The sequence below is a fragment of the Pteropus medius genome, unplaced genomic scaffold (assembly GCF_902729225.1).
Source record: "Pteropus medius unplaced genomic scaffold, Ma_sr-lr_union100, whole genome shotgun sequence".
NCBI lineage: Eukaryota > Metazoa > Chordata > Mammalia > Chiroptera > Pteropodidae > Pteropus > Pteropus medius.
The window spans coordinates 547712-574569 of record NW_024341754.1 but is presented as its reverse complement, the minus strand read 5'-3'; the positions used below and the strand labels follow the sequence as shown (position 1 = coordinate 574569).

Genomic DNA, 26858 nt, shown 5'->3' with positions numbered 1-26858 from the left:
TTTCTCATTTGCTAGCTGAGGAGGATATCAAGAGACGTTGACCTTCTGGTTTTGCCTAAAGAGGGAACACTCAGTAACTATTATGCTTCAGTCCCTGATTTGCTTTCACTGTGCCCTTCCTTTCCCCATCCTTGTCGACCTTTTTACCTTCCCTCATGAACATTCTACTCACTCCAAAGTACAATGCCACTCCCCCAAGCCCTCCCTTGCCTGATGTGGAGATGCTAGAGGGTACATCTGCCTTCAACCCCACAGCCTTCCCTGCTAGCAAGAGAAAGCCCGGGGCCTCTAGGAGTGTTTGCTCCTTATTTAATCAGATTAGTCCCATCACCTACCCTGAGGAGTCAGATTTTGGTGTTACTGAGCTATCTGTGGAAGAAGAAATTGTCAGACATCACTTAAAGAGCCCTGTACCTTGGACGCTTGGGAACTGCTGAGAGAAATTAATCTTCCAGCTATTTAAGGCAATTTCTTTTCCATCATCCTTTGTCAAGAGGACTGCACTGGGAAATGAATCTGATGGGAGTCCCTGAACTGGTACACTCCACTCAACAGCATCTCTCCAACGCTGTGCAGCATCCATCATCCCATATAAGCAGAGACATACAACTGCAAAGCCTAGCACTGGCCTAGAGACCTGCAGTTTTCCTCTACCTCTGCTCTACTTTTCCAGAAAACCTACCACAAACTGATCTCTTCTATTCTGAGTCCTGCTTTCATCCAAGATCCGGGAGGGGAAACAGGGATATGCCAGAACAGAACATGGGACTGTTGGTTATGAATTTCCTTGCCTGAACTTAAAGACTCGACCAGTGTAGAATAGGTGTTTACATTAAACAGCCACACCACTGCCAAAGCCAGGCATGAGACAGAAACAGAGAAAGGGCGGCTTTGCTTCAAGACCATCTCTTCCTGCCAGACTGAATTTTCTTTCATGGCCTAAGAGCCTAGGGAGTCTTATGCTCTCTGCGGTCATGTAAAAGAATTCTGATCTTCAGTACTCTTTCCACCCTCAAGGCTCTTTCTCAGAGCAGTTATTTTCAGGTTGTGTTCCTTGGGGTTCCTAGAAGTGCCAGGAATTATGTGTGTGTATAGGTGCGGGGGTAGGGAAAGGAGTGTTTTGAGAAGTGGCTCCAGGGAGGGGGAAGCTCAATGGTTGAAGCTCAGGACCCTCCAACTCTATTTTAACCTGATTTGATTTAAGTTGTTGGGATTTCTCATGAGTTCATTAAAAAAAAAAAAAAAAAAAATTCTAATTTTTAAAATGATCTGCAAACCAATGTCTTAAGTGAGAGGATGGCTGTATCTGTGCCCCTCACACAGCTCACCACGGCCGACGGCTCCTTCCTGCTTCCCTGAGAGTAGGGCCAGGTCCATTCTAGCAGATCTCTGACTCCAGGGGCTCCTGAGGCACTATTCAGCAAAATGAATCTCCTTAGGCTTGAGTGTCATTTGTTTTCCAAACTCCTTCTTCCAAATTTACTAATTCCCAATTTCCCTGCATTTGACAAATGCAATTAACAAACCTCGATCAGTTCCTGGCCGACAGTCCTCATCAATCAATAAGGCAAGTGCACAGGCTGAGGGGGAAGGGAGGGTACAAAAAAGGCTGGTAGCCACAACATGGGGGAGAAGAGGCCTTACTCCCTATTTCTATGAACGACCCCTCCCAACCCCTCAGCCTCAAAACATGACACTGGGTTGTCACCCTCACAAACCACTTTCTTCCTTCTTGCTAACTAAATACAAAGCAGCATTGTTTATGCCCTCCTCTCCCATTTTTTAAAGGTTTCTCCCATCGACCTCCTCTAAGTCCCCTATGTCGATGTCTTCTCTTTAACAGAAGGCCTTGCCATCTGCTGCCACCATAGCTTGGGAACCCCTTCAGTGCTGGGTGTGATAAATCAGCCATCGCTCTGCTCTCAGCAGGGCCTTTTCCCCACCCACACATTCCAGTGACGATTTTGTGCTTCTTCCTGCCCAGGAGGACATAAGCCCACCATCATTCCTCTCTGTGCTGAACATAAACACACTGGAGGGACACCAAGCTTGTGGTCACTAATGCTCTCACACTCACCTTTTTATCCTCCCTTTTCCCAGGGTCCAAGCCTTCCCTTCCCAATTGGTTTGATTCAAAATTTACCTTCTTCACCTTTTTGCTCTGCATGTAGCATCAGCCTTCCCTCCCCCACCACAGGGTGAGAGCTTTTTCCTCTGCAGCTCTGCCTCATACAGCCCTGTGCATCTTTCCACCTCATCAACTTTTCATCTCTTTGCAAACGAAATCGGGAAGTCTCTCCCTCCTCCTGTCTCTCTCTCCTTCTCCTTTGTTATTAGCTTCATGAGTGAGGACGTTAATGTATTCACTAGACAATATCTTCACACCACAGTTTCCTGTAATTATAGCCACTTCCCTCCCACTGTCCTAGCTTATTTGACTGTAAAGTGCCTGGAGGAGGGACAGTGTGGACAAAAGACACAACACAGGTTGAGGTCAGGTTGAGTAGTGTAATGTTAACATCCAAGAAAGTAAAACAAATCATCACCTCTGCAGCAGCTCATTAACAACTAACTGGTAACACAGAGGTCAATGCACCAGAGCTTAAAAAAAAAATAATTCAATTGGGGACCCCTCCACTATAGGATGGGGAGCTGTATGCATATTACCAACAACAGTCACCCCAAGAAATGCAAGCAGCTACATCTACCCTCCTTCAGGGAGTAGATTCACTGTACTTGTCATGTAGATCAGCAACATTATCACTGGAGACTCGGATCCATCCATCTTCTCGGACATGGTAGAGGTTGACCGCACCTCCTGAGTAGGCATCTCTATAAGTGGCTTGGTAGATGGCTCGACGGGCCAGATCATAGGCCTGTTCCACCTCCAGGTCATAGGAGTAACCCCGATCCATGACCCCATATGCATACACAGAACCAGAACCCACAGAGAATGTGGCCCCAGAGATCCGGTTTCCTTCACTGTCCACATAGTAGAGGCCTGGAAAGAGAGATGATGTTAGCAAGAAAACAAATGACCACCCCTTTTGACATCTAATTCATCCTCCAAGGCAACAGTTCTCCAACACTCTTGAACCCAGAGGAGACCAACAGAAATACTAGAAAAAAAAGCACTTCTATAAAATTACTTAAAAAAAAAAAAAAAAAAAACCCAGCTAAAAGAATGAAATTAAATGTTAAGACTCCGGAATTCTACAACATACCACCCCATCTCACCTCACATTGTAGTAACTGCCTTGTCTGTCCTCTCTGTACAATCAAAAAGCAAGTATAAGTCAAATGACTTAGGTTTCAAGCACAGAAGTTCAGGTACTGTGGGAGATAATATTTAAAATAATCCTCACCCTCAAAGTTTAGACTATTTGGGGCACAAGACCCACATCACACAGTAGAGAATAAAGCCTAGAGTTCTAAATCATATTGTAGAACCTGCACTGTCCAGTATGGTAGCCACTAGCCACATGTGACTACCAGGCATCTGAAATGAAGCTACTACCACATGATGAAATGATTCGGATCTACTGGGTTAAATAAAATATACTATTAAAGCTAATTTCCTTTTTCTACTTTTTAAATGTGGCTACTATAGTTTAGAATTACACCTATGGTTCACGTTTTATTTCTATTGGACAGCGCCGGTATAGACCAAGGGTTGGCCAGGCCAGTGACCTGCTTTTGTAAATAAAGTTTTATTGGAACAGACACACCCACTTGTGTATATATTGTCTATGACTGCTCTTGTGCTAAAACAGGAGTTAAGTAATTGAGACAAAGACCATATGGCCTGCAAGCATGAAATATTTACTATTTGGCCCTTTCTGAAAAGTTAGCCAACCTCTGGTATTGATGAAAATTTAAACACATATTTTAATAAAATTTTTATCAATTCCAGCTGCCTGCTAGACCTCTGCAAAAGGGTGCCTTTGTCACCAAATTCAGATGCAAACTTCCTGTCCTCAAATACTATCAATGGTTCTCCATTACCTACCAAAATCATCTATTTTGTGTCCCACTAATCCATAATTCAAATTCTGCCAATGCCTTCACTAATCTTTTTCCTATTTCAGTGGTTCTCAATTCTCACTTTACATCAGAATCATCTAAGGCAGCTTTTTAAAAAGACGCCTAGGACTTACTCCACCTATTTTTTTCAATTGGTCTGGTGTTGGGAACAAGCAAAGGGCTTATACTTTAAGTTCTGCGGGTGATTAATGCAAGCCAGGTTGAGAACCACTGCCCTTATCAGTTTTCAGGTTCAGATGATTCTAATGTCTACCATAATCCTGCTCAGTTCCACTGCCACTACCTTGCGTAGCTGGCTCACCATCTGGTTCCAGTTTACCTTTCTGGATCACTATTCTTCATATACCCTTAGTTCCAATTAAACTGCGGATTTCCGGTTACTCCCCGCAAAACTTCATGCTTCTTTCTTCCCTTCCTTTGTTCATTATGCTTCTTTCCTCTCATTTTCACATCTTGGATAACTGCCACCTATCCATGAAGCCTTCCCCAATTCTTCCCATCAGAAGTAATCCCCTCCTCCTCAAAACTCCTTCAGCGTTTTACTGATTCTTTTAAAAATGGTATTAATCTCATTAAGCCTTGAATTAAGTAATCTGTGATCCTTTTTCAGTCGACTTCTGTGGCAAGGGGCTGACTCATCCTGAACAGGACAGGTTGTCAGGAAGGCTTCTTGAGAAGGTACCATTTAAGTTATGCTCTAGCTTCCTGAGTTTTTCTGGCAAGCAAGCTTCTGTACTCTCATACACTGTTTCCATCACCTCGAACAAACCGAATAGTTGAAGGTTCTAAGCGGCATTTCCAAAATGCTTCTTTGGACCACACAAGGTGTATGAAACTGTCCTTTAACACCTTTCAAAGAGAAAAGTGTCTCAGTTTCCAAAGTAACAAACTGAGCTCCTCTCTCACATCTACTTTTTAATCTCTTCATTTATCCTCTATTGAGCAGTGAACTGATATTCTCCAAAGCAAGTGAAAAAGTGGTGGGTATCCTATGGCTGTTCAATAGATATTAGTAAGCAGGTAAATGAATGAAGTAAAAAATGAATGAAGCAAAAAACAAACAAACAAACAAAAAAACGGAAAGAATAACTATTTTCAAGCATCAAGGGGGAAAATTACAAAGAAAGTGACAAGCTATATTCCGGCTTGACTAAAAGGACATTCAAAATTGGTTGAAGAGAAACTGACATCAGACACAAGGCTGAACTTCCTGACGAACTTTTATATATACTGGAAAGGAAATTAGGCTAAAAAATTTCTTTTCAGAGATGATAGAACAGCACTTAGGGTGAGTATATCAAGCAAGGAAATAAGATGAACATCAAGACTCCTTCCAGGCCAAAGACTCCCTAAAGAAAAAAAAAAAGAAGAGAAATGACTGACTTTTGAGTGGCTACTTTGTATATATCGGAGTTTCATGGACCAACAGACACTAGCCACATGTGGCTACTGAGCACCTGAAATGCAGTTAATGCTATATGCCAAAATGACAATATTTTAGACTAAATGAATACAATTAATTTCACTTTTTTTTTTTTTACTTTTTAAATATATTCATTACAAAACTTAAAATCACACGTGTGGCTCACATTGTATTTCTATTGGGTAGCACTAACTAGAGTTTTTATGTCTATTAATATGCACTTTGATTCTCAAATACACTCTTGGTAGGTATTATTATTTTATGGGAGAGACAACAGAAGGAAAAACATTATGTGCCAGACACAACATGCTTTATGTGTGTTAGATGATGAAACAGACTGAGAAAATAAGCAATCTGCATAAGGTCACACAGGTAGTCAATGACACAGCTGGTCTAACTCCATGCCCTTTCCTACACTACAGTGCCTTCTGTGAATTGAACAAAGAGAAAGAAGGGTTGAAAAATTAACCAACAAATCCTCAGCACTGACCCAAAGCCCTTTGTTCCACTTAATCTGTTCACCCAACCCCTCCTTTCTGTAGTGTCAGCCCAAGAATCATGTGGTTGAAGCTTAACTCACCAGGGCCTCGCTTATCCCAGCCACAGATCATGGTGCCCATGGACAGCCCCATGCCTTTATACTGATATACCATGTTGGCGAGCAGCTTGGATGCAGCTGCTACAGAGATGCGTTCCTTGTTTCGAAGCTCATAGATTCGACACTGCCGAGCCAATAGCCGCTCCCAGAAGCTGCAATCCGCTGCACCCCCAGCCATGGTGCCCAGCAGGTAGGGGTTGATCTCTATCACCTTCTTTACTGTCTGGGAGGCAATGTAGGCACCCGCTGTGGCCCGAGAGTCTGCTGCAACAATGACTCCATGCTGAAACTGAAAATCAGAGGAAAACACCAAGCAGGCCACATCAGACCACAAAAACACTTCCTTCATATTTCTTTTTGCATCTATGCAAACCCAGAACATCTTTCTCTGTCGTCGTTTTGTACTTCACAATATATTTGCCCGCATATTGTCACTTGAGCTTCACATCAGTCCTGTGACACAGGTATAAACGATGTTCTATTTTATAGATGAGGATTAATGAGATAAAATGACTTGCCTGAGATCGTAAAGCTAGTTATTGCAAAGCTGGGCCAGGAATCTCAATAGTCTGGCTTCTAGTACAGAGGTCCTTCTCACCAAGCTTCCCTCTCTTGCCAGAGCGTTTTGGTTACTCTCGCCTAGAGGGGCCGCCCAGTTTCCAAAACCTTTGGTGAATGGTTACAACTGCCTTCCCTTTGCCAATGTTCATTGCTTCTGCGACCTGTCCTATCCTGGACAGAAGCAACTTGGGGTCGCCTAGGAATCAAACCCAGCAGCCTCGGCTTCCTTCTCCCACTTAGCCCCTAACCCCACCGCTCCCCCCGCTATCTCTGGCCAGAGCGAGAACTGAGGCCTTCTGGGGCAATGAGAGCGAAACCGCCGGGGTCGGGACGAGAGGCCCGAGCCTAAGCTTAGGCTTCGTGGCCCCGACCACCGTGGGCTCCAGTCCGGCGGGGAGGCCGAGAGGCCGGGAAGGGCGCGGGCGCGCGGGACTAAGCCCAGCTCGGTGGCTGGGTTCGCACCTTGAAAGCTAGGGTGGTGGTTCCATGAAGTATTTCAATTCTTGGCTCCTCTGGGACACCCCAGCTGGGCGCAGCCAGGCTCAGCCCATCACTGGGGCTACCTGGACCGAGGTCTAACAGATCCGCACGACCCCCGAGTCCGTAAAACCCGTGTCGGTTCACCGGTAGCGGCCGCTCCAACACGCTGGCCAGCGCCATCTCTAGTATGGGCAAAAGGAACTGCCTCCGCGAACGCCAAGTAGAGAATGGCCGGGCAACGCCTTGTGGTCACAGCTTCACTTCCTATTAAATCTATCCCAGGGAGGAGCCATTTTAACTCCTGGCAACCACGCCTCCAAAAAAGAAGAGCCAGACATAAGAGATCGTTTTAATTGATCGGGGAAAAATAAAAATAAAAAGTGGCTTCACTACCTGTAAATTCTAAAGGGATGTGGCTGCCATTTTAGCTTTGGTCATTGAAGTAGTACTGGGTTAGATTAACCTTCAGTTCCTGGGAAGCGATCGGAAACGTCCACATTGGGTAAGAGAAGTGGGGCCCGCCATCTTTGAAAAGGGCGTGACTGGTTGAAAATTGGTTCTGAAACTTTAGCGGCAAGTCGTCTTTGCCCAGCCCGGTGTCCAAGCAACAGTTTACATGGATCGCTACTGATTCAGCACTCCATTAACGCGACTGAAATTGCCATTTTGTTTAAGGGCACCCTCTATTACTGGATACAATGATGATCTACTCTGAGGTCATTTTCCTATTAAAAAAGTTAAACCACAGTAGTTTGTAGTAAAAGCACAGCGAAATAAAATCGCTACACTTCTTGTTGTTTGATAGTGTTAATCACCACGTATCCAGGTCAGTAACCGGTTTTTAAGATTAAATATTCTTTACTTCCACCCTCTGGTAGAAATTCTAATAAGTAATGAAGAGCCCAAAAAGCAGATAGAAGAATAAAAAAGGAAAAGCAAAGGGCCAGTTAATCCACAAACTAGATTCTCAGTTCATCTCCTAAATAACTGAGTCAATAGTCATTTACCATCTTAGAGCCTGGAGGAGAGTTGGGGCTCCATAAAGATGTACCAAGAGGTTCTCTAACTTAAGCTTTCTAAAACAAGCTCTTTATTCAGAAATGTGCTGCATTTCATTGTCTCTCCCTCTCTCCACCCACCTTCAGTTTTCAACCCTTTGGGAACCATAATAAGCAAGGAAGTGGACAAGGGTATAATATGTCGCTGCCTGTGAAGTCAGTGTCTGGCCTTCCTTGTTGGATTCCAGCAGCAACATCCATCAATATCTAAATTCCACTTTCCTCTGATGCCCAACTCAGCCCCTCCTCTTCCCCAGCAGATTCTGCATGTGTTGTATTTTTAATGCTGAAATTCGGTAACCCTTTCCAAGCCCAACCATCAGAATGTAATGAAGCAGAAGATCTTTATTTGTGTCTCACACTTGGATGGCATGGAAAATGCAGAGTAGGTTTATCGAGCAGGTATTATTTTGCAGTCACCTCTGCAGTACAACTAGTTCTCCTGACTTCTCTGTGATTCTTTTACTGTGTCACTAATAGCATTTGTACCTCTTCTAAAGTAATTTCACATTTTGCCTTGTTATAAGTGTACATTTATCGCCTACTGGGTTATGACCTTTTAAAGACAGGTATTTCTCTACTATTCATCTCCGTGCCCACTGTGTGCTTAGTAAATGTTTGCCAGATGAATACATGAAAGTGTGACAACAATGTTCTTCCAGTCACAAAGCCTTGAAGCCCTGGCTCATCTTTGACAACTCTCCTTCTTTTCCTCCACATCCAGCGAATTGCCAAGTCCTGTTGATTCTTCTTCCAGAATGCTTCCTACATTCTTTTCTTTGCAGCTGATACCACCTTTGACTTATTTCCTCACTCCTGAATTACTGAATATTCTCTTGATTTTCTGGGCCAAAACTGTACTTTCTAATTCATTCTGCACAGCACCAGATAGATTTTCCTATAACACCATCTTGATCTTATCGCTTACCTGCTTTAAAATGTATAATAAAGTTCAGCTCCTAAGCAAGGCATTCAAGGTCTTCCATGATCAGTTCCCAGCTTACCTTACATTAGTTCCCTACTCAGAGGGACCTCAAAAGGAGAGGTATAAATGATAAGTGCTGCTGTTGGTGGGAATGTAAATTGGCACAGCCACTATGGAAAATGATGTGGAGGTTCCTAAAAAAATTAAAAATAGAACATATGATCCAGCAATCCCACATTTGGGTATTTATCCAAAGGAAATGAAATCAACTATCTCATAGAGATATCGGCACCCAAATGTTCACTATTCACAATAGCTAAGACATGGAAACAACTAAGTGTCCATCGATGGATGAATGGATAAAGAAAATAGTATATATATCTAATGGAATATTATTCAGCCATAAAAAGAATGAAATCTTGCCATTTGTTGACAACATGGAGGAATCTTGAGGGTGTTATACTAAGTGAACTAAGTCAGAGAAAGACAAATACTATGTGATTTCACTTATATGTGGAATCTAACAAAGCCAAACTCATAGAAACAGCATAGAGTGGTGGTTGCCAGGGGTAGAGGTTAGGGAAATGGGGAAATGTTGGTCAAAGGGTACAAACTTCTAGTTATAAGAGGAGTAAGTTCTGGGGATCTCAGCATGGTATGATGTCTATAGTTAATGATAGTATATTGTATATTTGAAAGTTGCTAAGAGTGGATTTTTAAATGTTCTCACCTGCCATAACAACAACAATAAAAGTGGTAATTATGTGAGATGAAGGATGTATTAACTAACCTTATTGAGGTAAACATTTTGCTATATATATGTATCAAATCATCACATTGTACACCTTAAACTTACACAATATTATGTCAATTATATCTTAATAAGGTCAGGGTGGGGAAATAGGTTCATAGGTAGGACAGAAGGTCAGTAGAGATTGGGATGAGGTTGGGGATCCAGGAAGGCTTTGCCAAAAACATCTGGCTTGATTTCCATAAATACCAATGAGATCTCATTGCACCCCAAACCTACAGGTTCTCCTCTCTCAGCCTATATCTGAGAAGAATTTTCAGAATTTTCAGCACCCTATTCTGACTACTTCAGAGCCAGACTTTGAAGGATAAAATTCAAATAGATGAAGGGGAAGTGGGAGGTAGTATGAAAGAGATTGTGGTAGATGGACCATAGGATTGGACCATAGTGGGCCTTAAATGCCAGCCTGGAGTGGATTTGATCTCATAGCCTTTTGAGGTTTCTTAGTAGAGGAAATAGAGGATTTGAGTGATGCCTTAGGAAAACTTGTTAGCATGGATGGTAAGATTAGATGAGGAGACTGGAGGGTGGCCAATTAGGAGGCCATTCAGCTAGCCGTCCAGATATGATTTGATAATGGCCTGACCTAAGAAAGTGGCAATCCATCCATGTATAAAAAGTCTAAGATTTAGTCTTTACAAAGAAGAGACATTCTTTTCTTATCTCTTTAGTAAAATTTCCAAGTGATCCTACATAAAGGAAGATTGAAGGACTGGTTAGACTTTAGCGTGACCTCCTGGTTTCTCCAGTCTTCTTATGACATGTTTATACTTGCCCTTAGTCCTGAGACTGCAGGTAACTGTGATGCCACAGTCCTACCATCACGGTGTCTGGAGGGGCCATGCTCTTTCTTCGTGTGTGGGTCTATTTCTTCAAATAAACTCATTCCCACAGCACCCCTTTGAGCTACAACGTTTAGTAAAATATACTCCATGTGGTGCTAGAAGCCGTTGTTACTCTGTCCCAGTCTACTTTGTCTGTCTGAAGGGCCAGTTGTCAGAGTCCACCAACTCCACCCCATGACTGCCCCGGTTGGTTTAAGACTTAGACTCATCATTATAGGGTCCAAGCCAGTTGTTCCTCCTGCCTTGGATGTACAAACCAGTCTCTTGACATTGTGAACTATTGGGTAGAAGGGGAATCAGGAGAGAAGGTCATTAGATCCTTTTAGCTATATCCTCAGAACCATAACACAAGTCAGAGAAGTTATACTCCCGGAAAACTGTCAGGAATGCCATGTTTGTATGCAGATGAAGGTTTACATTCACCCCCAAAGCAGAGGAGAAAGAGAGGTTTAAGTTTCCCTTCCCCCTGGCCCCTCAGTACCCAGCCACCCTTCAGCCCCACCAAGGCTCACTGGCTTTTTCTCTTTTGTCCTTGTCTCAGTCCATTTCTCTTTCCCCATCTTGACTATGAGGCAAAAGTGTGAGCTGAGTGTCATAGTTCTCTGGCCCCATACCTCTTAGGTGAAAGCCCAATATTCAGAACTGCCTCGATGGGGCCACAGCACCCTATTCTGACTACTTCAGAGCACTGACTTGTCTTTATTCCTCCTCCTAGGCCGGGAGCTTTTTCAGGGCAGGGACAGGAAAAACAAGATGAATTCAGCTCTATTCCTCTGCCTGTGCCTCCTTTCCTTGGCAGTTACCCCAACTCCTACCCCACTCCAGGTGCTTGAAGGATGACAGACAAGAGACTCTTTGGGTGACGCTTAGGTGTGTCAGGGGCAGCGTCTTCCCAGCGCTGTAGACTCCACTGGCCTTGTCCTGTCTCCCCTCAGTGGTCTCTGAGGAGGAGGGGGCTGTTTCTCAAGCCAGTCCCCAAGCTTGATTTGGGGTTAGGGAGAAGAGAAGCCACAGATCACATGCCTTCCTTGCTGGTTCTGGCTGCAGATCAGCTTTTCCTTAGCGTCCTTCTCTCACCTGACCCAGCCTGCAAATCCCTGCCTTGCTCCTTCAAACCTTCACTCAGCCCCAGGGATGGCTCTGCAGGATCTATGCAAGTGGCAGGCCCCCGGCACCCTGGAACTATTACCTCACCTGCCTCAGGCTGGTGGCTGGGCTGTGCCCCGGGGCTGTGACCCTCAAACCTTCTTGCAGACCCATGGCCCCAGGCTGGCTCACGGCACCACCACCCTGGCCTTTCGCTTCCGTCACGGAGTCATTGCTGCGGCTGACACCCGTTCTTCCTGTGACAACTACGTGGCATGTCCAGCCTCATGCAAGATCATCCCTGTTCACCAGCACCTCTTGGGCACCACTTCTGGCACCTCTGCTGACTGTGCCACTTGGTACCGGGTGCTACAGCGGGAGCTGAGGCTGCGGGCACTGAGAGAAGGTCAGCTGCCCAGTGTGGCCGGTGCTGCCAAACTCTTGTCAGCCATGATGTCTCGCTACCGGGGACTGGATCTGTGTGTGGCCACTGCCTTGTGTGGCTGGGACTGCTCCGGTCCTGCCCTCTTCTATGTCTACAGCGATGGCACCCGTCTAGAGGGGGACATCTTCTCGGTGGGCTCTGGGTCTCCCTATGCCTATGGTGTGCTAGACCGTGGCTACCGCTACGACATGACCACCCAGGAAGCCTACACCCTGGCTCGCTGCGCTGTGGCCCATGCCACCCACCGCGATGGCTACTCTGGGGGTTCTGTAGACCTTTTTCATGTGCGAGAGAGTGGATGGGAGTACGTGTCACGCAATGATGCCTGGGTGCTGTACTCTGAGCTGCAGAAGCTCTCGGAGCTGGAGAAGCAAGAGGAGGAGGAGGCCGGCCAGGCCCATCTCAGGCCCGCCACTCTCCACAGAGCTGGCGAAGGTGGAGAACTCTCCCTTGGGCTGGTACCAGGAGACTCCAGGCTCCCTGTAGAGACTGAGACTCTGTGAGAAGCCTCAGGACTTGAGGGGGGCCCAGCCCAGGGAGTAGATGGAGGAAGCAGCCTCACAGGCTCTGGCTCCAACCCTTATGGGTGGCTGGCATCATTTGTTTCAAGACTCCATCTCTTTCTGCCTCCCAGAGCTATTGATGGCTCTGTCCAGCATGTTCCTATTGACGCCCAATAGATTGCTCTAGCCTCCTTCTTGGTGCCAAGTCCTTCTTTCAGCAGATCCTCACAATGTGCCTGCTGCTTGCCAGACACTGTGCTAGGTGCTAGACCCTTTTTGCTTGTCATCCTCTTGTTTGCCTTTTTCCATCCTATCGCTGGTCTCTCTTCTTCCCCCCATTCTAGTCCTTGTCTCAGCTTCAGAGTCTTAACTGAGGTGGGGTAGCCAGAAGGAAATAGTAGCCCAGAGGGCCCAGGCTGGGAGAGGCAGGGCAGTGCAGCGTAGACACCTAGTGGGTGGTGATGGGCTTCTCACATCTCCTCTACTCCTCTGCTATAACATCTCCCCCCACCCCCACCGCATTTGATGCTAATGACTGTAATGATTATTCCTTTACGGAATGCAGTTGTCATGATAACTCTGAGGTAAAAATTATCCTCACTACAGAAGAGGAAAGCTCGCCCAAGGTCACACGGTAAGTGGCAGAGGTGAGGCTTGGACCCAGAACTTCTGCTCCAAAGAAGTGCTCCTTCAGCACAGCTTCTCCTCTCAGGTCCTCTCCCTGCCTTTCCTCCCTGCCATGAGGACAGTCCTGCAGGCATCTGGGGAGGGAGGTGGGGGAAATAGCTGGGTTAAGGCCCGCCTGGTGTCCCGGAATGACTAAACCACAGGGCGTGGAGGAGTGAGCCCAGGGAGGCGGCTCCCACAAAGCCTCATAAGCCCTACCTGCCAGGGCCTGGAGCCGTTGCCACAGCCCACTCATAGCTGCCCATGTACTCTTCTTTTGGGTCTATCTTTGCCACTGCCTGACTTCTCCTCGTCCTTTCTTTTTTTCCCCCTCTCTTTCCCTTTGCCTTCTTTCTAGCCTCTCCTTCTTGTAGCTCTCTCTGGAGAATACAGGAAAGAAGGAGGGGGCTATGCCAGTGAGACTTGTCAGGTTAGCACATCTCCTCCTGCCCCTCCTGGCCCCCTCGCCTGTAAGCCCTGACTTGGAGATGCAGGCTAACAGCTCCAGGACAGACACCTCCCCAATCCTTCCCTCCCCAGGCGGAGGAAAAAGCACAGTCAAACGAGATGGGACCTAAAGGAAGGCTGCTGAAACTTCTTTCTCTCATCCCACTCTTACAGCTTCCAGTCTCAAGGATAATAGACACCTTTCCTCCCTCCAGGCACTCCTCCCAGCCTCCAGCCCAGCCCTGAGCCCCAACTTTGTACCTCAGACTAAGGGTTCCTCCAGATAGGAGCTGGCCAGACAGAGGAGACCTCCAGGCTCTGGCCTTCAGGGGTGACTGAGGAGGAGGGAGGAAAGGTCAGAGAGCCCCAGGAAGGAAAGCAGTGGCAGCCAAGGGCAGGAAATTGTGGTGGTGAAAAGAGGCTGCAGAAGGGTGCCCAGTACAGGAGGACTAGCCTTCAAACCAGGGTCCAGAATCTGCCCATGGCCTCCACAGCAAGCCTTCCTCACCCGTTGCCTACTCCTCAGCCTCAGGGGAAGAGGAGTGGGACTCTGAGAATGATAACTGGAGATCAGGTACCCTGGGCCAGCCTAGTCCTGGAGGAGCACAGTAGGAAGGGCATCTTTTGCCCAGAGTTTAAGTGTTTGATGGACTCAGGCATAAAAGGGTGCATCTCCAGGTGCAGAGATGTGTGTGGGTCTCGTGTCCCAGTATGAGTGAGTGATCTGGGATAGGCGTGTGCTCATGAGTGTGGCAGTTGATGCATGTGTGGTTCCTGTGTGCAGAGACAGAACACAGACTAGAAAAGAAGGAGCAACAGCTGGATAAGGAGAGCGGCTCCTTATCAGGGAGAATGCCAGGCCTTGTCACCTCTTTTGCGAAAATGCTCCAGAGTAAAGAGGAGGTGGGGTCAGGGCTCACCCCACCAGTTCAGTACTTCTGCATATTCCCACCCCTATCCTGAGGCCCCAGGAGTGAGAAATGGAGGGAAGGATTGGGGGTCTGGGGCCTGGGATTGCCACCTGAGCCCAGCCAAAGGCTTTCTGTTATATGAGTGTAGCCCAGTCACCTGGGATGCTCTGTGTCCCACCACTTCCCACAAACTTGGAGGGAGGATGGAACTCAGAGAGGGAAGAACAGGAGGGGAGCCCTCCTTCCTGTGTCTCCTCCCATCACCTCTCCTCCTTTTTTTCCCTCCTCTTCACTTTTTTGCTCCTCTTCACTCCCTTTGACAGGTTCTTTCCTTCCAGATGATGAGGTATTTGAGACCAGAAATAAGCCCAAGGATATTGCTGACAACCTTGCTTCCCTATGCCTTTTTTTCCCCCCCTCTAAGTTTAATGAGTTGGGGAGGACTGGAGAAGGGTGCTAGGGAGGGCTGGACGAGCAGGCGAAGGTGCACACCCCACTTAGTTTGCCTGTCACTACCTAGGAGTGGCCCGCAGTCAGTCCCTCCTTTTCTCCACTTATTCCTGAAGGTTTGATGCAGACCTCAGTGTGAGACCAAAGGGATTGATTTCTTGTCCGTCCTGCCCTGAATTAGAAGACCCTGTTCCTCTGACACCCTGCTTGGGGTGGGATGCTGTCTCCTTTCTCCTGAGGCCTTCAGGGGACAGACAGCCTGCTCTTGCACAGGCCTTTGGGCAGTCAGGGATCCAGTTCCAGCCTTCAGCAGAGGAAATGACAACTTCAGCACTGGAGTGGCCCTAACCAAGCAGGCGCGAAAGGTATAAGAGAAGTCATTTTTGCATTGAAGTGGTTTTCCCCAATTGCCAGCATCCCATCTTTAGAGGGCAGGGACACCAGTACCTTTCCTGACTCACCTACTCATGTCTACAGGAGCCATGCAGTTCCTGGAGTTAGGAGGCCTGGGTGCTCGTTGATTCTTGGGTGGATTCCTCCTCTGCTCACGGAGTAGACATTGAGAGATGCTGGCTGCTCCCACTCAGCTCCTACCCAGTTGGTTTGATTCTGCCTCCCTGGTCCTCTCTCTCCTCTGTGCTCCAGGAAGAATAAGACAATGGACTAGGGCAGTTAAAGGTGGGGGCAGCGGGCCCAGATTCAGTGTGACTGTGCCGTCTCACCCTGGCCCACTCTTTTCCCAGTGGGCACCACTGGTCCCAGGAGAGACTGTCTTGCCCCTTCTTCTGCCCACTCCCCACAGTTTTTCCTAGTCTGGAGTTTCTCTTCCTTTTTCGTCTTTGATCTCTCCTCTTTTCTCTGTAGCCCTTACCCTCTACTCCTCCTTCCTACCCTCCCCTCTGGCCAGTCCCTACATCTTAATTTCCTTGGACAGGTTGAGAACAGGAAACTTTGGGAGCTGGTGATGGGAGTGGAGAGTACAAGTCATTATCTCCTTGCTCCCTGAATGGAATCAACCTAAACCCTCTTCTATCTAGAGGGATTTGAAGTGGACTGGTCTCCAATGGGGAAAGAAGAATGAGCCGGAAGGGATAGGCTTAGGGTTCTCCTCTCGCCCTTTGGCACAGTGAAGTGCCATACAGAAACCTGAGTGTAGAAACAGAAGAGGGCTTCAGTTCTACAAAATAAAGTGTTTGTTTATTATGAAATTAGAGATGGAGGCCCCTCCCCTTCCTCCCTCTTTCCCCTTCCCCAGCTGCCTCCCGCTTTCCTTCCCTTCCCTTCTCCTTGGGGCCTGGGAAGCACACAAGACAATGCCCAGAGCTGGGATGCCAACAGACAGGCAGAGCTCCAGGGAGGCGGCCACGCGGGGGGCTGGAGCTCTCCCCTGGGAGGTTGGCAGGCTCGCTCTCTCTGCTGGAGGCCAGTACAGATAGGATGAGGCCATGAGTGATGGATGGAACCATGCGGGCAGGTCTGTAAAGACAGGAGAGCCCAGTTAGAGGGGTAAGCGGGGAAGGGCTTCGGGCCACCAGTGCCCCACATAGTCTAGGGGCACTGACCTGGGGCAGAACATCCGCTGCAGGAGGGTGGGCAGCAGTGGCTGGAAGTTTCTCTTGCTTTTGGGATTGACAACGGAAAAAATCAAAAAGCCAGTCACAGGGACCCAGAAAGAATGGAGGCAGATGTGGGCAGGGGACAGACACAGAGCATGTGTGTTGGGGCAAGGATGACAGAGAGAGCATGTATGAGAGATTTAGAATCCAAGAGACAAAAACAGAGTCACGGAAAAAGTGGAATCACAGTGACAGAACATAGAGATTTAGAGTTGGAGCCACACAACCCAGACCCAGACAGGGAGTGTTACAGACAGAGACAGAGATCCCTGGATAGAGACAGCAACTCAGGGAGAGGGAGGTAAGGAGGGGGTTGCTCTGTGGGAGCTGGGAGGAGGGACACAGGGAAGGGAGGACCCTGGGGTTCCTCGGCTGCTGCCGCCTGCCCGGACCTCAGGGTGCCCATTTAGAGGGCCTGTGCGGGCTACCCCACCATGCCGGGCAAGACAGCCTGGCTCTCAGGGGGCCGGGGGCTCCTTGGCCCCGTACAGCTCAGCCAGAGTTCGGAAGAGCGGCCCCCAGTCGTCCAGTGGCTCTGTAGGGCCAGCGGCGCCGCCGGCCTCAGAGCCCAGGGAGCTGAGGGAGCCACAAGAGGAGCCGCGGCCCTCGTAGCCATACACCTGCACGGAGTCGTAGGGCGGCACGCTGGGGTCGTCGTCCGCCTCGCGGAGCCGCAGCGCCAGGAGCTGCGCCACATCGGCAGGGCCCGGGGGCCGGGGCTGGCGGGGAGCCCGGGCCCGGGGCAGCACGTCGCGGCGAGCGGGTGGGCCGGGGGCTGGCCGGGCCGCCCCGTCGGGGTTCTGCAGGGCGCTGATGTCGAAGGCCTCTGTGTCTTCTTCGCCGCCGCCCTCGTCATCGTAGGTGATGATGTTCTCACGGACGTCCTCCTCCTCCAGCACCATCAGCGCTTCTTGCTTCTGACGCCGCAGGGCCACGAAGAGCACCACCAGGGCTGGAGGAGAGGCCACACAGGCCGCTGAGCCGGCGGGGCCGGGCAGAAGGGTTGGGTGACAGAGGAGGCAGTGTGGCCTAAGGGTGGCAAGCCCTAGGTTTGACATCTGGTAAACCTCCTGTGAATCCTGACTTCATCCCTTACTTGTTGTGTGAGCATGGGGAGTTGCCTAACTTCTCTCAACCTCTTTGACTCTTAGATTGATTCTTATGTGGAAAACAGGGAAAGCATTTACAGCAGGGCTGTTGAAAGGATGAAATGAAATATCCTAAGTGTTATGCCCAATGCCATATGTGCCCAGAGTCAGGGCTTAATAAACAGTTTATATGGCTTATTGTCATTACAGATAAGCAGGTCAGGGATAACCGGCCAGAGCTTTTCTCTTGGATGCATCAGGCAGTGGAACAAACCAGGCATGAGGGCTCCTGTGAGCCCTATGATGGATTTCCCTATATCCAGGATCCTGATTCCTTTCTACACCCCTGAAGGCCTGGACCCCACCCACATCTATGTCCCACTGTGGTCTGACTCACCAAGCAGGGTGCCTACACAGGTGATGATGGCAAGCAGGGCCCCGGTGCTGAGCCCAGTGGGTGAGAGCTGAGCTTCAGGCCAGCAGGATGCCACAGAGCCATCAGGCCGGCAGCGGCACATGCTGACAGTCACGGTGGCAGTGCTGCTCAGTGCTGGCTGCCCCCAATCCCACAGTTCTATAGGAACCATGTAGGGGGCCTGGCGTGGCAGAGCAGGGCGAGAGGGCAGCAGCAGGCTGGCAGAGCCATCTATGAGAGAGGGAAGGTTAAGGGTACTTCCTGGGACACCTTCCCAGTAGAGTCAGTCTGGCCCATGGAGACAGCTTCCTAAGGGGAAGGTTTGCAATAAACAAATGTGCAAATCCACATCTACATTGTTAGGTGGAGGGCCCAGGTAGGTAGGCAGGTCAGGCAGGTCAGGCAGGTCAGGCAGGTCAGGCAGGCTGGGTTGGGGGTGGTAGAGGAGGAAGGAAGGAGGCAGGCAGAGGTATGGTTTATAAGAGGCCACCCACCTCGGTTGTCCCGGACAGTGAAGTTGGCATCGGGCCCCACAGGACCTTGAAGGGAGACACGGCTACTGTTGCCAGCTTCATCTCTGTCCAGGGCCCGGATGACCTGAATCAGCTGGGAGGAAGAAGACAGGCCTTGTGTGGAGAGGGCAGCTGGAGGTCTTGAGGTCCCAACCCCTCCGTCTCAGTGGCTCACCTGGCCAGGGGCTGCAGAATCACACACAAAAGTGTCGTAGGGCTCAGCCAACTGGGGAGCATTGTCATTCTCATCCAAGGTCTGGATGGCCACTTGCACACGGGAGGCCTGTGCGGAGCTGTCTGAAGCCAGAAGATGAACACATACAGCCCCCCCGACACGCACACACAAGAGTCACACGTGGTACATGGGCATGGATGCCACATGCAGTACATAGCATGTACATGCAACACATGAAATATGTATGCAGTTGGCAAGTAGCAAACAATGTGAAATGAACGGAACAACACCAAGTGCATATAACATTCATGTAGTACACAATATATGTGCAATATACCATATATATTCAACAGGAATGTAGCACCCATGATATACATATACAATAATCCATATGCAGGGCACATGCACCATAAATGAAAGGTAGACAGAAGGTGTATACAAGTCGTATGCAGACAATAGCCATGAAATACACAAACATATTCATACCATATATTCAAAGGATACTCAGCATTTAAAACAAATGCAACATACATGAAGTGGATGTTTAATATACAGAGTGAATGCAGCATCACCACCCCCAAGGTTCAGAGAACACATTTTCATGCACAGCATTGGTGGGAGGACAGACAGACAGACAGACAGACACACACACACACACACACACACACACACACATGTGCGCGCACCCCATCAGAGGTCTAGAAGACTGTGGTACAGCAATGAGTATCACTTAGAGTTGACCTTGGGGAGGGAGGAGCTGCATGATACACAGGGTGCAGAGCCAGGCTGGCCTGGGCAGCAGAGGCAGATGTAGGCTCCTCTTCTCCCATCCCTTCATCAGGTGGCTCCCCCCCATTACCTCTGCCTGCCTCCTTCCTTCCTCCTCCCCCAGCCCAGCTTTGCCCTCACTGCCAGTGCTACCCAAGAGAGAATGGAAAGTGTATATGCCTGACCACCACCCTGGCGCTCACCTCCCCTAGGCTGAGCCTCTGGTTCCTTTAGTCTCTCCCCCTGGCACGGGGAGAACTGGCTGGCCTTGAAGGTTGCAGCCTGGTGAGGACACTGAGTGGACTGCCTGGCTAAAGGGTCTGGGATACCCCAGAGACAGGATGAAGCTGGGGTCCATTCCTTCACTGCAGTAAGGCCAGGCCTGCTAATTGTTATTGGGATTCCAGGAGGGAGCAGGATTTGGCAGGAGGGTGAGAAGACAGTGAGGGAAACACACACACACACACACACACACACACACACACAGGGCAACATATACACAGGCAGCCGCAACACACACTATATATACACTCATGGACAGACATACATGCACTGCCATGTAACACACAGCTGCATGGACATAAACGCAAACCTATACACGTGTAATTCAATAACACATGAAAGCAGTACAGTGGAGGAGGTAACAGCTCAGACTCTGCAGCCTGACTGGGTCTGTCAGCTCCACCACCACTTCATCTCTGTGTGACCTTGGGAAGTTAACTTCTCTTTGCCTGAGTTTTCTCACTGTAAAATGGGGAACTGATCATACTTCCCTCATAAACTTGTGGTGATGATTAAATGAATGAATCCATATTTGGTACTTAGACCAGTGCCTGACACACAATAAGTAATAAATTACTATTTTCTGTCCATGAACACTCATGTATGCAAAACCATAGATATAACCAGCTACTTTTACCTATTATTATGATACATCCGATTACACATATGCACAAATTATATAACTGTAATTTGCTACACTCAACTATATACACGCATCTGGTTATAGACATATACTTACAAATACGTGTGTGTATGTATGTGTATTTTTCACACACATGAATTATACATGCATATAAGCACACCCACACATACATATAGCTCTTATGACACGTACAAATGTCTACACATACAGTGACAATTCCCATCAAAAGGACATAGCAAATGTAGGACATCTTGGGGTGTGAGAAGGGATGATAAGGGCAGATTCACAGAGGGGAGGGGATCTCCCTGCCTCCATGGGCCAGAGCTGCCCAGAGGCAGCTGAACCACGTTGCTGGTGACTGGTGACTGACTGGTGACTAACAGGGGCAGGACAAGGGCCGGCATTCTCCCCTACCTTGAGGGCTCCCCTGGGAGCTACTGCTGGACCCCCTTAATAAGCCCCCAGAGGAGGCTCCCAGCCCTTCCCTGGCTCCTGGCTGCAGCCCAAAGCAGAGTGGGCAGTGCAGGGTCTGCCAGGGTGTAGGTTGGGGTTGGTTCAGGGATTGGGAGCTATTTGGGGTTAGGTTTAATTTCAGGATGGAAAAAGTCAGAGTGAAACTGGGCTCGGGCAGGCCCACTGTGCCCAGTCCAGTCCAGCCCAGCCTAGAACAGGAGGTCTGCCTGGTGGTAATGATCCAGGCGAGGGACTCGCTACACTCACTGGTGAAGGTTCGACAGCGGTAACTTCCCTTCCTCACCCCCCATGCTCAGGGACAACCCCTTTGTCAGGAGGCTGCTGTCTTCTCCTGGGTCTCCGGGGGTCTGGGGACACCTCACCGAGCTCTGTGGCCAGCACTGTGAGGTTGTGCCAGACATGGGCCTCTCGGTCCAGGGACACTGCCGTGCGGATGGTGCCATCCTCGGGCTCAATAGAGAAGCAGCGCTCCAGATCCGAGTGGGGGAGGATGGAGTATCTGGAGAGGATGGAACGGAGCTGGGGCTGATCTGGGGGCAGGGCCACAGCTTGCTGCTCCCCCCTCCCTTCCTCTTTCTTTCCCTCCCTCCCTCTGTCCCCTTGCTGGGCCTCATGGCTCATCTGGGCAGAGGGTGTGAGCTCCTGGGAAGTCTTGAGACTCGGGGGACTGGGTTTCCTGGAGGTGGGGGAGAGGGACAGAAAGAGGTGGAAAGGGAGAGACACTGCCTGTCTTTCAGACTCTGGGGTCTGTTCTGGGGACCCCGGGACCTGTGTTCTAGCCCAGCTCTGCCTCAGACCAGCTGTGTGACCTTGGGCAAATTGTTTAACCTCTGTTTCCTCAATGACAAAATGAGAATGACACCAGTACACCCCTCAATGCTGTGATAGGGATGCTGGCTAGGAGGTGGAGTGGTTCTTCTTGAGGGAGACAGTCCAGGTTTGAGTCCCAGCTCTACCACTTACTGACTATTGACTTGGGCAAGCTACTTAACCTCTCAGGGGCCAGCCTCTAAAACGACTGGTGATGAAAATGCCTACTTCATAGGGCAGTTGTGAGAACTAAATGTCACCAAATGGGTAAAGCATCAAGGATCAACTGCACTCAGCAGATGAAATTAGATCTGCTTGCACTGCCACTGGGGGGCGCCACTATTATCCATCCAGAGGGATTGGTGGAGTCTCAGAGGGCTTAGCCAGGTCCTTCAGCCTTCTCCTGGCCCCAGGCCTCCATGGAGGGAGACCTCTGCCAGGCGGTGAATGTGATTTACAGTAAAGGAGGCTCATCTTCTGTGGGACTAGCCTGCCACTGGGCACCTTTCCCCAGGCCTGGCCCTGCCCTGAGATACCCTCGCTCACCTGATAGGGCTGGCTGGGGAGTCCAGGTCCGTGGCTGAGACCTGACCCACCAGGGTTCCGGGAGATTTATTCTCAGGCACCACCAGGTGATAGGCAGCCTGGGTAAAGGCGGGTGGCTCTGGGGCATCCTGCACAGCCACGCGCACTGAGGCCACGTCCTTGAAGGGCCCTCGCCGCAGGTAGGCTGGGTCGATAAGTGTGTTGGTGGCCTCCACACGGAAGGAGTAGGAGCGACAGGTCTCGAAGTCCAGGGGCTATGGTGAGGGAGGGTGCAGTGACTGACATGTAGAAACCAGGGCAGGCCCAGGCTCCTGGAAAGTGAGGAGTCCCTTCACACACATCTAGTGCTTAGCTCTCCTCAGTGGCTTTGGTAGTTAAAGGTGGGGGCAGATGACATAGTGAGTAACTCTAGGTCTGTCCCCAGCTCCATCACAGACTTGCTGTATGGAGAGTCTTGAGCCAGGCACTCGCCCTATCTGGGCCCCAGGCCCGCATCTGAAAGAGGAGGGGATGAACATGATCTCTAAGCTGCAACCCAGGGTCCTGAGTCTGTTCTAGATCAGGGGACAGGAGGTGGGTATGAGTGAGTCTGAAAGCCTTAGCAGGCAGGAGGCTAACCTTTCGGACGGTGAGGAGCCCATCTCGACCCTGGGTATCTGTGCTGATGCTGAAGACCTCGGCCCCCTCCCCATCCAGGATGCTGTATGCCATGAGGGCGTTGTCCCCCAGGTCTGGGTCCTGGGCCCGCAGCCGGCCCACCAGGGTGCCTGGCCCAGCCGTCTCCACCACAGAGAACTGATATAGGCCTTGGGGGTGCATGGAAAAGACATTCTTAGAGAGGTCTCCAGCCCTCCTCTCTCCCCCAGTACTTCCTTCTCCCAGGGTCTGGATTGGGGAGGGGTGGGGACGGAAGTCTTCTGGGGAGAGGGCAGTGGTGTGGTCAAAAGATAGCTCAGGCGGTGGCACTGGCCCCTTACTTTGAGGGAACTTGGGGGGATTGTCGTTGACATCGCTGAGGGTGACTGTCACCGTAGTGCTGCCCGACAGCCCCCCCATGTGGCCGCCCATGTCCTTGGCCTGAATCACCACCAAGAATTCCTCCTGCGTCTCCCGGTCCATGTTGGGTATGGCTGTACGCACGACTCCTTGGGAGAGATACTGGGTCAGGGGGTGCCTGTTCCCATGGCTGCCCCGCCACTCCTGAGCTCTACTCTCACCAGTCTGGGGGTCTACAGAGAAGAAAGGCAGTCCATCCAGCACAGTGTACACCAGCTTGGCACTGTTCCCGTAGCTGGGGTCATCAGCATCATGAGCAGTCACCTGGATCACCGATGTCCCTGTGGGGGGTCCCGGCACTCCACTCAGCAGGGGCAAGGCCAGGTTGGGTAGAACATCAGGTGAGGAGGACCCAGACCTGAGCTGGGCTGAATCAAAGGAGGTGGGTTCTGGGACAGCAAGCAATGGAGGAAGGAGAGGAGAGGACACACCAGGAGATGGGATCTGGGACGTTCAGAGTTGGAGCACTCACCAACATTGGACATCTCAGGCACTGTGGCATGGTAGGGGCCGAGGGGAAAGATGGGGGGATTGTCATTGATGTCTTGCACCTTGATGATGAACTCTGATGGGGGTTCCAGGGGCCGGTTGGAGGCCCGGTCCACAGCTTGGGCCAGTAGCACATACTGTGCCTTCTCCTCCCTGTCCAGGCTCTTGGTGACATGGATATTGCCTGTGGCCTCATCAATCACAAATACGGTACCTGCTCCCTCCCCGGTCAGCAGGTACTTGGTGCGGCCCTCGCCTCGGTCCACATCAGAGTGCAGCTGTAGGGGTCAGGGGAAAATGGCAGTGGGTTCCACCCAGAGGGACAGAGGTTAAAGAGCCTAAGTCTAGAACTGTAGGGTGGTGTGTTGGGAATCCTGAGGGACCAAGGTCATTGCAGAAGTAATGAGGTTGCAGGGTAGGGCCTCAGGGCCTTGTGAGTCAGGGGTAGCCATGGGAGGGCTTGATCCTTACCTTGCCAATGAGGACGGGCTCTGGACCGGCATATTCCTCAATGACAAAGAACTGATTCCACACCCAGCTCCTTCGGGTCCGCAGCAATGCTGGTCCTGGGCCTCCCCGAGACCCTGCCCAGGCCCGGGCTGGAGCTGCCAGGCGCCCCATGCAGCCCCAGCCACCCAGCCAGGCCAGCAGGAGCCTCACCAGGCCCCACATATTTGGCCTCCGGCCTGGGCTCTGTTCACTGACCCCGGCTGCTGAGGCATGAGCTGGCTGGGGCAGAGGGGCACACACACTGGGGCTACCCCATGGATCCACACCTGCAGGACAGGTAGCTGTTCAGGGTCAGGAAAACCCTTAATCCTCTCCCCCATGAGAAGTAGATGCTAAAGAGCCAACCTCTAAGGAGCCAGACACCCACTGCCCAGAACCCAGACGAAGACAGAGAGCAGACAGTCTGATTCTTCCCTCCACCCAGGCTCTGCCTGTATTCACCTCCAGCCCTTCAAGCTGATAAATCTCCAGCCAGTCAACTCTGAGAAGCAGACGAAGAAAACAGGGGAGGGGATGCTGGGAGGGCTTGGAATCCCATCTGGCCCCTGTCCTCCCTGGTTGGGCAGCAGGGGGCTGGAGATGGGAGCTACCCAGGAAAGGTTTACAACCCAGGGGCTGGGGTTCCTGGAGGTGTGGTCTCAGGTTTCCAGGGTCAGGCCAAGATAATAAGGAGCGCAGCCTACGACAGGCTTGAGAGCCTGTGAAAGTCCCTCCTCTGCAGGCATCCACCTATCCAGAACCTGCCCCCAGCCTACACTGCTAACTGGAGTCCTTGAAGGAGGACCAGGCTGGTGGGGTAGAGTGGGGGTGGTTGGGGTTGCGGGGGGTAGAGCTAAAAGAAGAGGGGGGCAGAGTTGGGGCAGGGTCAGCATACTGGGTAGGGAGAAGAGGCAGACGCAGAGGCTAGAGACACAGCGTGATTGAGAGTGAAACCAAGAATCAGGGGACTGTCCAGCAGACAGAGACAGAGACAGAATGGCAGCAAGAGAGAGGGAGAGATTAAAAGAGGCAGCCTGGTGTTTGAAAGGCAGACAGGAGTCATAGGTACCAGGCTGGGGAATGGGTGGGAGCGGGCAGAGGGCCTTCTGCTATGCAATGGGCAGGCAGCCTCAGCTAGGGTGGGCGGGGTGCGTCAGACCAGGCTGGAACTTCCATTCTGGGAGAGGGCTAGGGGGGACTGCGGGAAGGGAGCTAGAGAGAGGACCCTCTCCACCGCTGTCTCCTACCTTATCTCCTAGGTAGGGACCCCTCAGGTAGCTGTGGCTGCGTCCCTCCTCCCCCAGAGCAGACACACCTGACAGTCCTTTCCCTCCCGAGGGAAGAGGGAAGCCGGAGGGAAGCCGGGAGCCGGAGAGGAAGGCGGGACGAGAAGGAAAGGGATAGAGGAGTGGGAAACGGGATCAGGAAAGGAAGAGAAGAAGGAAGGAAGGAACAGGGGAAGAAGAGGAGAGCGGGAAAAGGAAAAGAGAAAAACAGAACAGGAGAGAAAGGTAGAGGAGGAAAAAGGCTGAGGAAGTGGAGAGGAAAGACAGGGCAACAGGGAGAGAGGTTTGAGGAGACAGGAAAGGGGCAGAGACCTCAAACAGGCAGAGAGAAGGCAGGGCGAAGAGACATCAAGGGAGAGGAAAATGGGAAAAAGAGGGCGGGAGGTGAGAGGGAAGAAGGGAAAGGTAGAGCGCGGGAGAAGGGAGTCGGTAGTGGGCTCCCAGCCGCGGAGCGCACCGCTCTGAAGACACCCTCAGGCTGCGAGCCCCCTGCTGCCCCTCCGCGGATCCCCGACCCTGGGCTCCAGGGCAGGCCCTTACCTGTCAGTGCTGAGGGGCCCAGCCCGGCGGGGAGCGCCCCCGTCGCCAGGTCCCGGGGGCGCAGCCCCGAGCCGATCCGAGCGGGCGCCGCGGCTCCGCTGCAGGTCTGAGCGGCCCCGGCGAGAACAAGGGAGCGAGACGGAGGGGGCGGGGGAAGGAGGCTCCGCCTGCGGAGGAGCGAGGCGGCTCCGCGCCGCGCGGGAGAGGAGAGCCCAGCCTCTGACCCTCCCCGGCCTGCCGGGCCCGCTCCGCGGGGGCGGGGGCGGTGCTGCCTGGCTGCTGGGCGCATACAGATGCGCCGCCCCTCCCGGGACGGGCCCGCAGTGCCACCCAGGCACTCGGGCGTCCAGGCAACGGCGCCAGGCCAGGTCCCCAGAGCTGGCGGGGACGGTGCACATGGGAGCTCCAAGCGGCTC

At 50.9% G+C, this 26858-nt stretch overlaps 3 protein-coding genes across 7 annotated transcripts; 1 reads left to right on the top strand and 2 right to left on the bottom strand.

The window, feature by feature from the left end:
- Window positions 1-2494: 2494 nt before the first annotated feature.
- PSMB5 (proteasome 20S subunit beta 5) lies at window positions 2495-7338 on the bottom strand. Its single transcript, XM_039851703.1, has 3 exons — window positions 7089-7338; window positions 6048-6354; window positions 2495-3001 (listed from the first exon to the last, which is right to left on the bottom strand). Exons 1-3 carry the CDS (start codon window positions 7284-7286, stop codon window positions 2715-2717), a joined length of 792 nt encoding a protein of 263 aa, XP_039707637.1. The 5' UTR covers window positions 7287-7338; the 3' UTR covers window positions 2495-2714.
- A 1826-nt stretch (window positions 7339-9164) lies between these two features.
- Window positions 9165-16457, top strand: PSMB11 (proteasome subunit beta 11). Its single transcript, XM_039851651.1, has one exon. It carries the CDS (start codon window positions 11880-11882, stop codon window positions 12777-12779), a length of 900 nt encoding a protein of 299 aa, XP_039707585.1. The 5' UTR covers window positions 9165-11879; the 3' UTR covers window positions 12780-16457.
- On the bottom strand, window positions 16429-26597 carry CDH24 (cadherin 24). Of its 5 annotated transcripts, XM_039851635.1 has the most exons (14): window positions 26443-26541; window positions 25079-25118; window positions 24599-24903; window positions 24111-24405; window positions 23800-24006; window positions 23560-23727; window positions 23201-23388; window positions 22583-22836; window positions 21589-21725; window positions 19060-19181; window positions 18867-18978; window positions 18355-18603; window positions 16816-17821; window positions 16429-16729 (listed from the first exon to the last, which is right to left on the bottom strand). In XM_039851635.1, the coding sequence occupies exons 3-13, from the start codon at window positions 24797-24799 to the stop codon at window positions 17328-17330; spliced, it is 2427 nt and encodes an 808-aa protein (XP_039707569.1). In that variant the 5' UTR covers window positions 24800-24903; window positions 25079-25118; window positions 26443-26541; the 3' UTR covers window positions 16429-16729; window positions 16816-17327. The 5 variants fall into 5 exon arrangements, with proteins under 5 accessions (XP_039707569.1, XP_039707541.1, XP_039707549.1 ...); XM_039851607.1 differs by lacking the exon at window positions 25079-25118 and having other exon boundaries at window positions 26443-26597; XM_039851615.1 differs by lacking the exon at window positions 25079-25118 and having other exon boundaries at window positions 23800-23919; window positions 26443-26596.
- Window positions 26598-26858: the final 261 nt, after the last annotated feature.

Bases quoted from the DNA above. Each gene is read 5' to 3' on its own strand.
- PSMB5 (XM_039851703.1), bottom strand. From the start codon at position 7,286: ATGGCGCTGGCCAGCGTGTTGGAGCGGCCGCTACCGGTGAACCGACAC. The intron at 6,355-7,088 runs GTGCGAACCCAG...TCTGATTTTCAG, and splicing joins CCACCACCCTAGCTTTCAAG to TTTCAGCATGGAGTCATTGT. The intron at 3,002-6,047 runs GTGAGTTAAGCT...CTCTCTTTCCAG, and splicing joins CTGGGATAAGCGAGGCCCTG to GCCTCTACTATGTGGACAGT.
- PSMB11 (XM_039851651.1), top strand. From the start codon at position 11,880: ATGGCTCTGCAGGATCTATGCAAGTGGCAGGCCCCCGGCACCCTGGAA.
- CDH24 (XM_039851607.1), bottom strand. From the start codon at position 24,799: ATGTGGGGCCTGGTGAGGCTCCTGCTGGCCTGGCTGGGTGGCTGGGGC. The intron at 24,007-24,110 runs GTGAGTGCTCCA...CCTTTGATTCAG, and splicing joins GCCTGAGATGTCCAATGTTG to CCCAGCTCAGGTCTGGGTCC. The intron at 22,837-23,200 runs GTTAGCCTCCTG...CCCTCACCATAG, and splicing joins GGCTCCTCACCGTCCGAAAG to CCCCTGGACTTCGAGACCTG.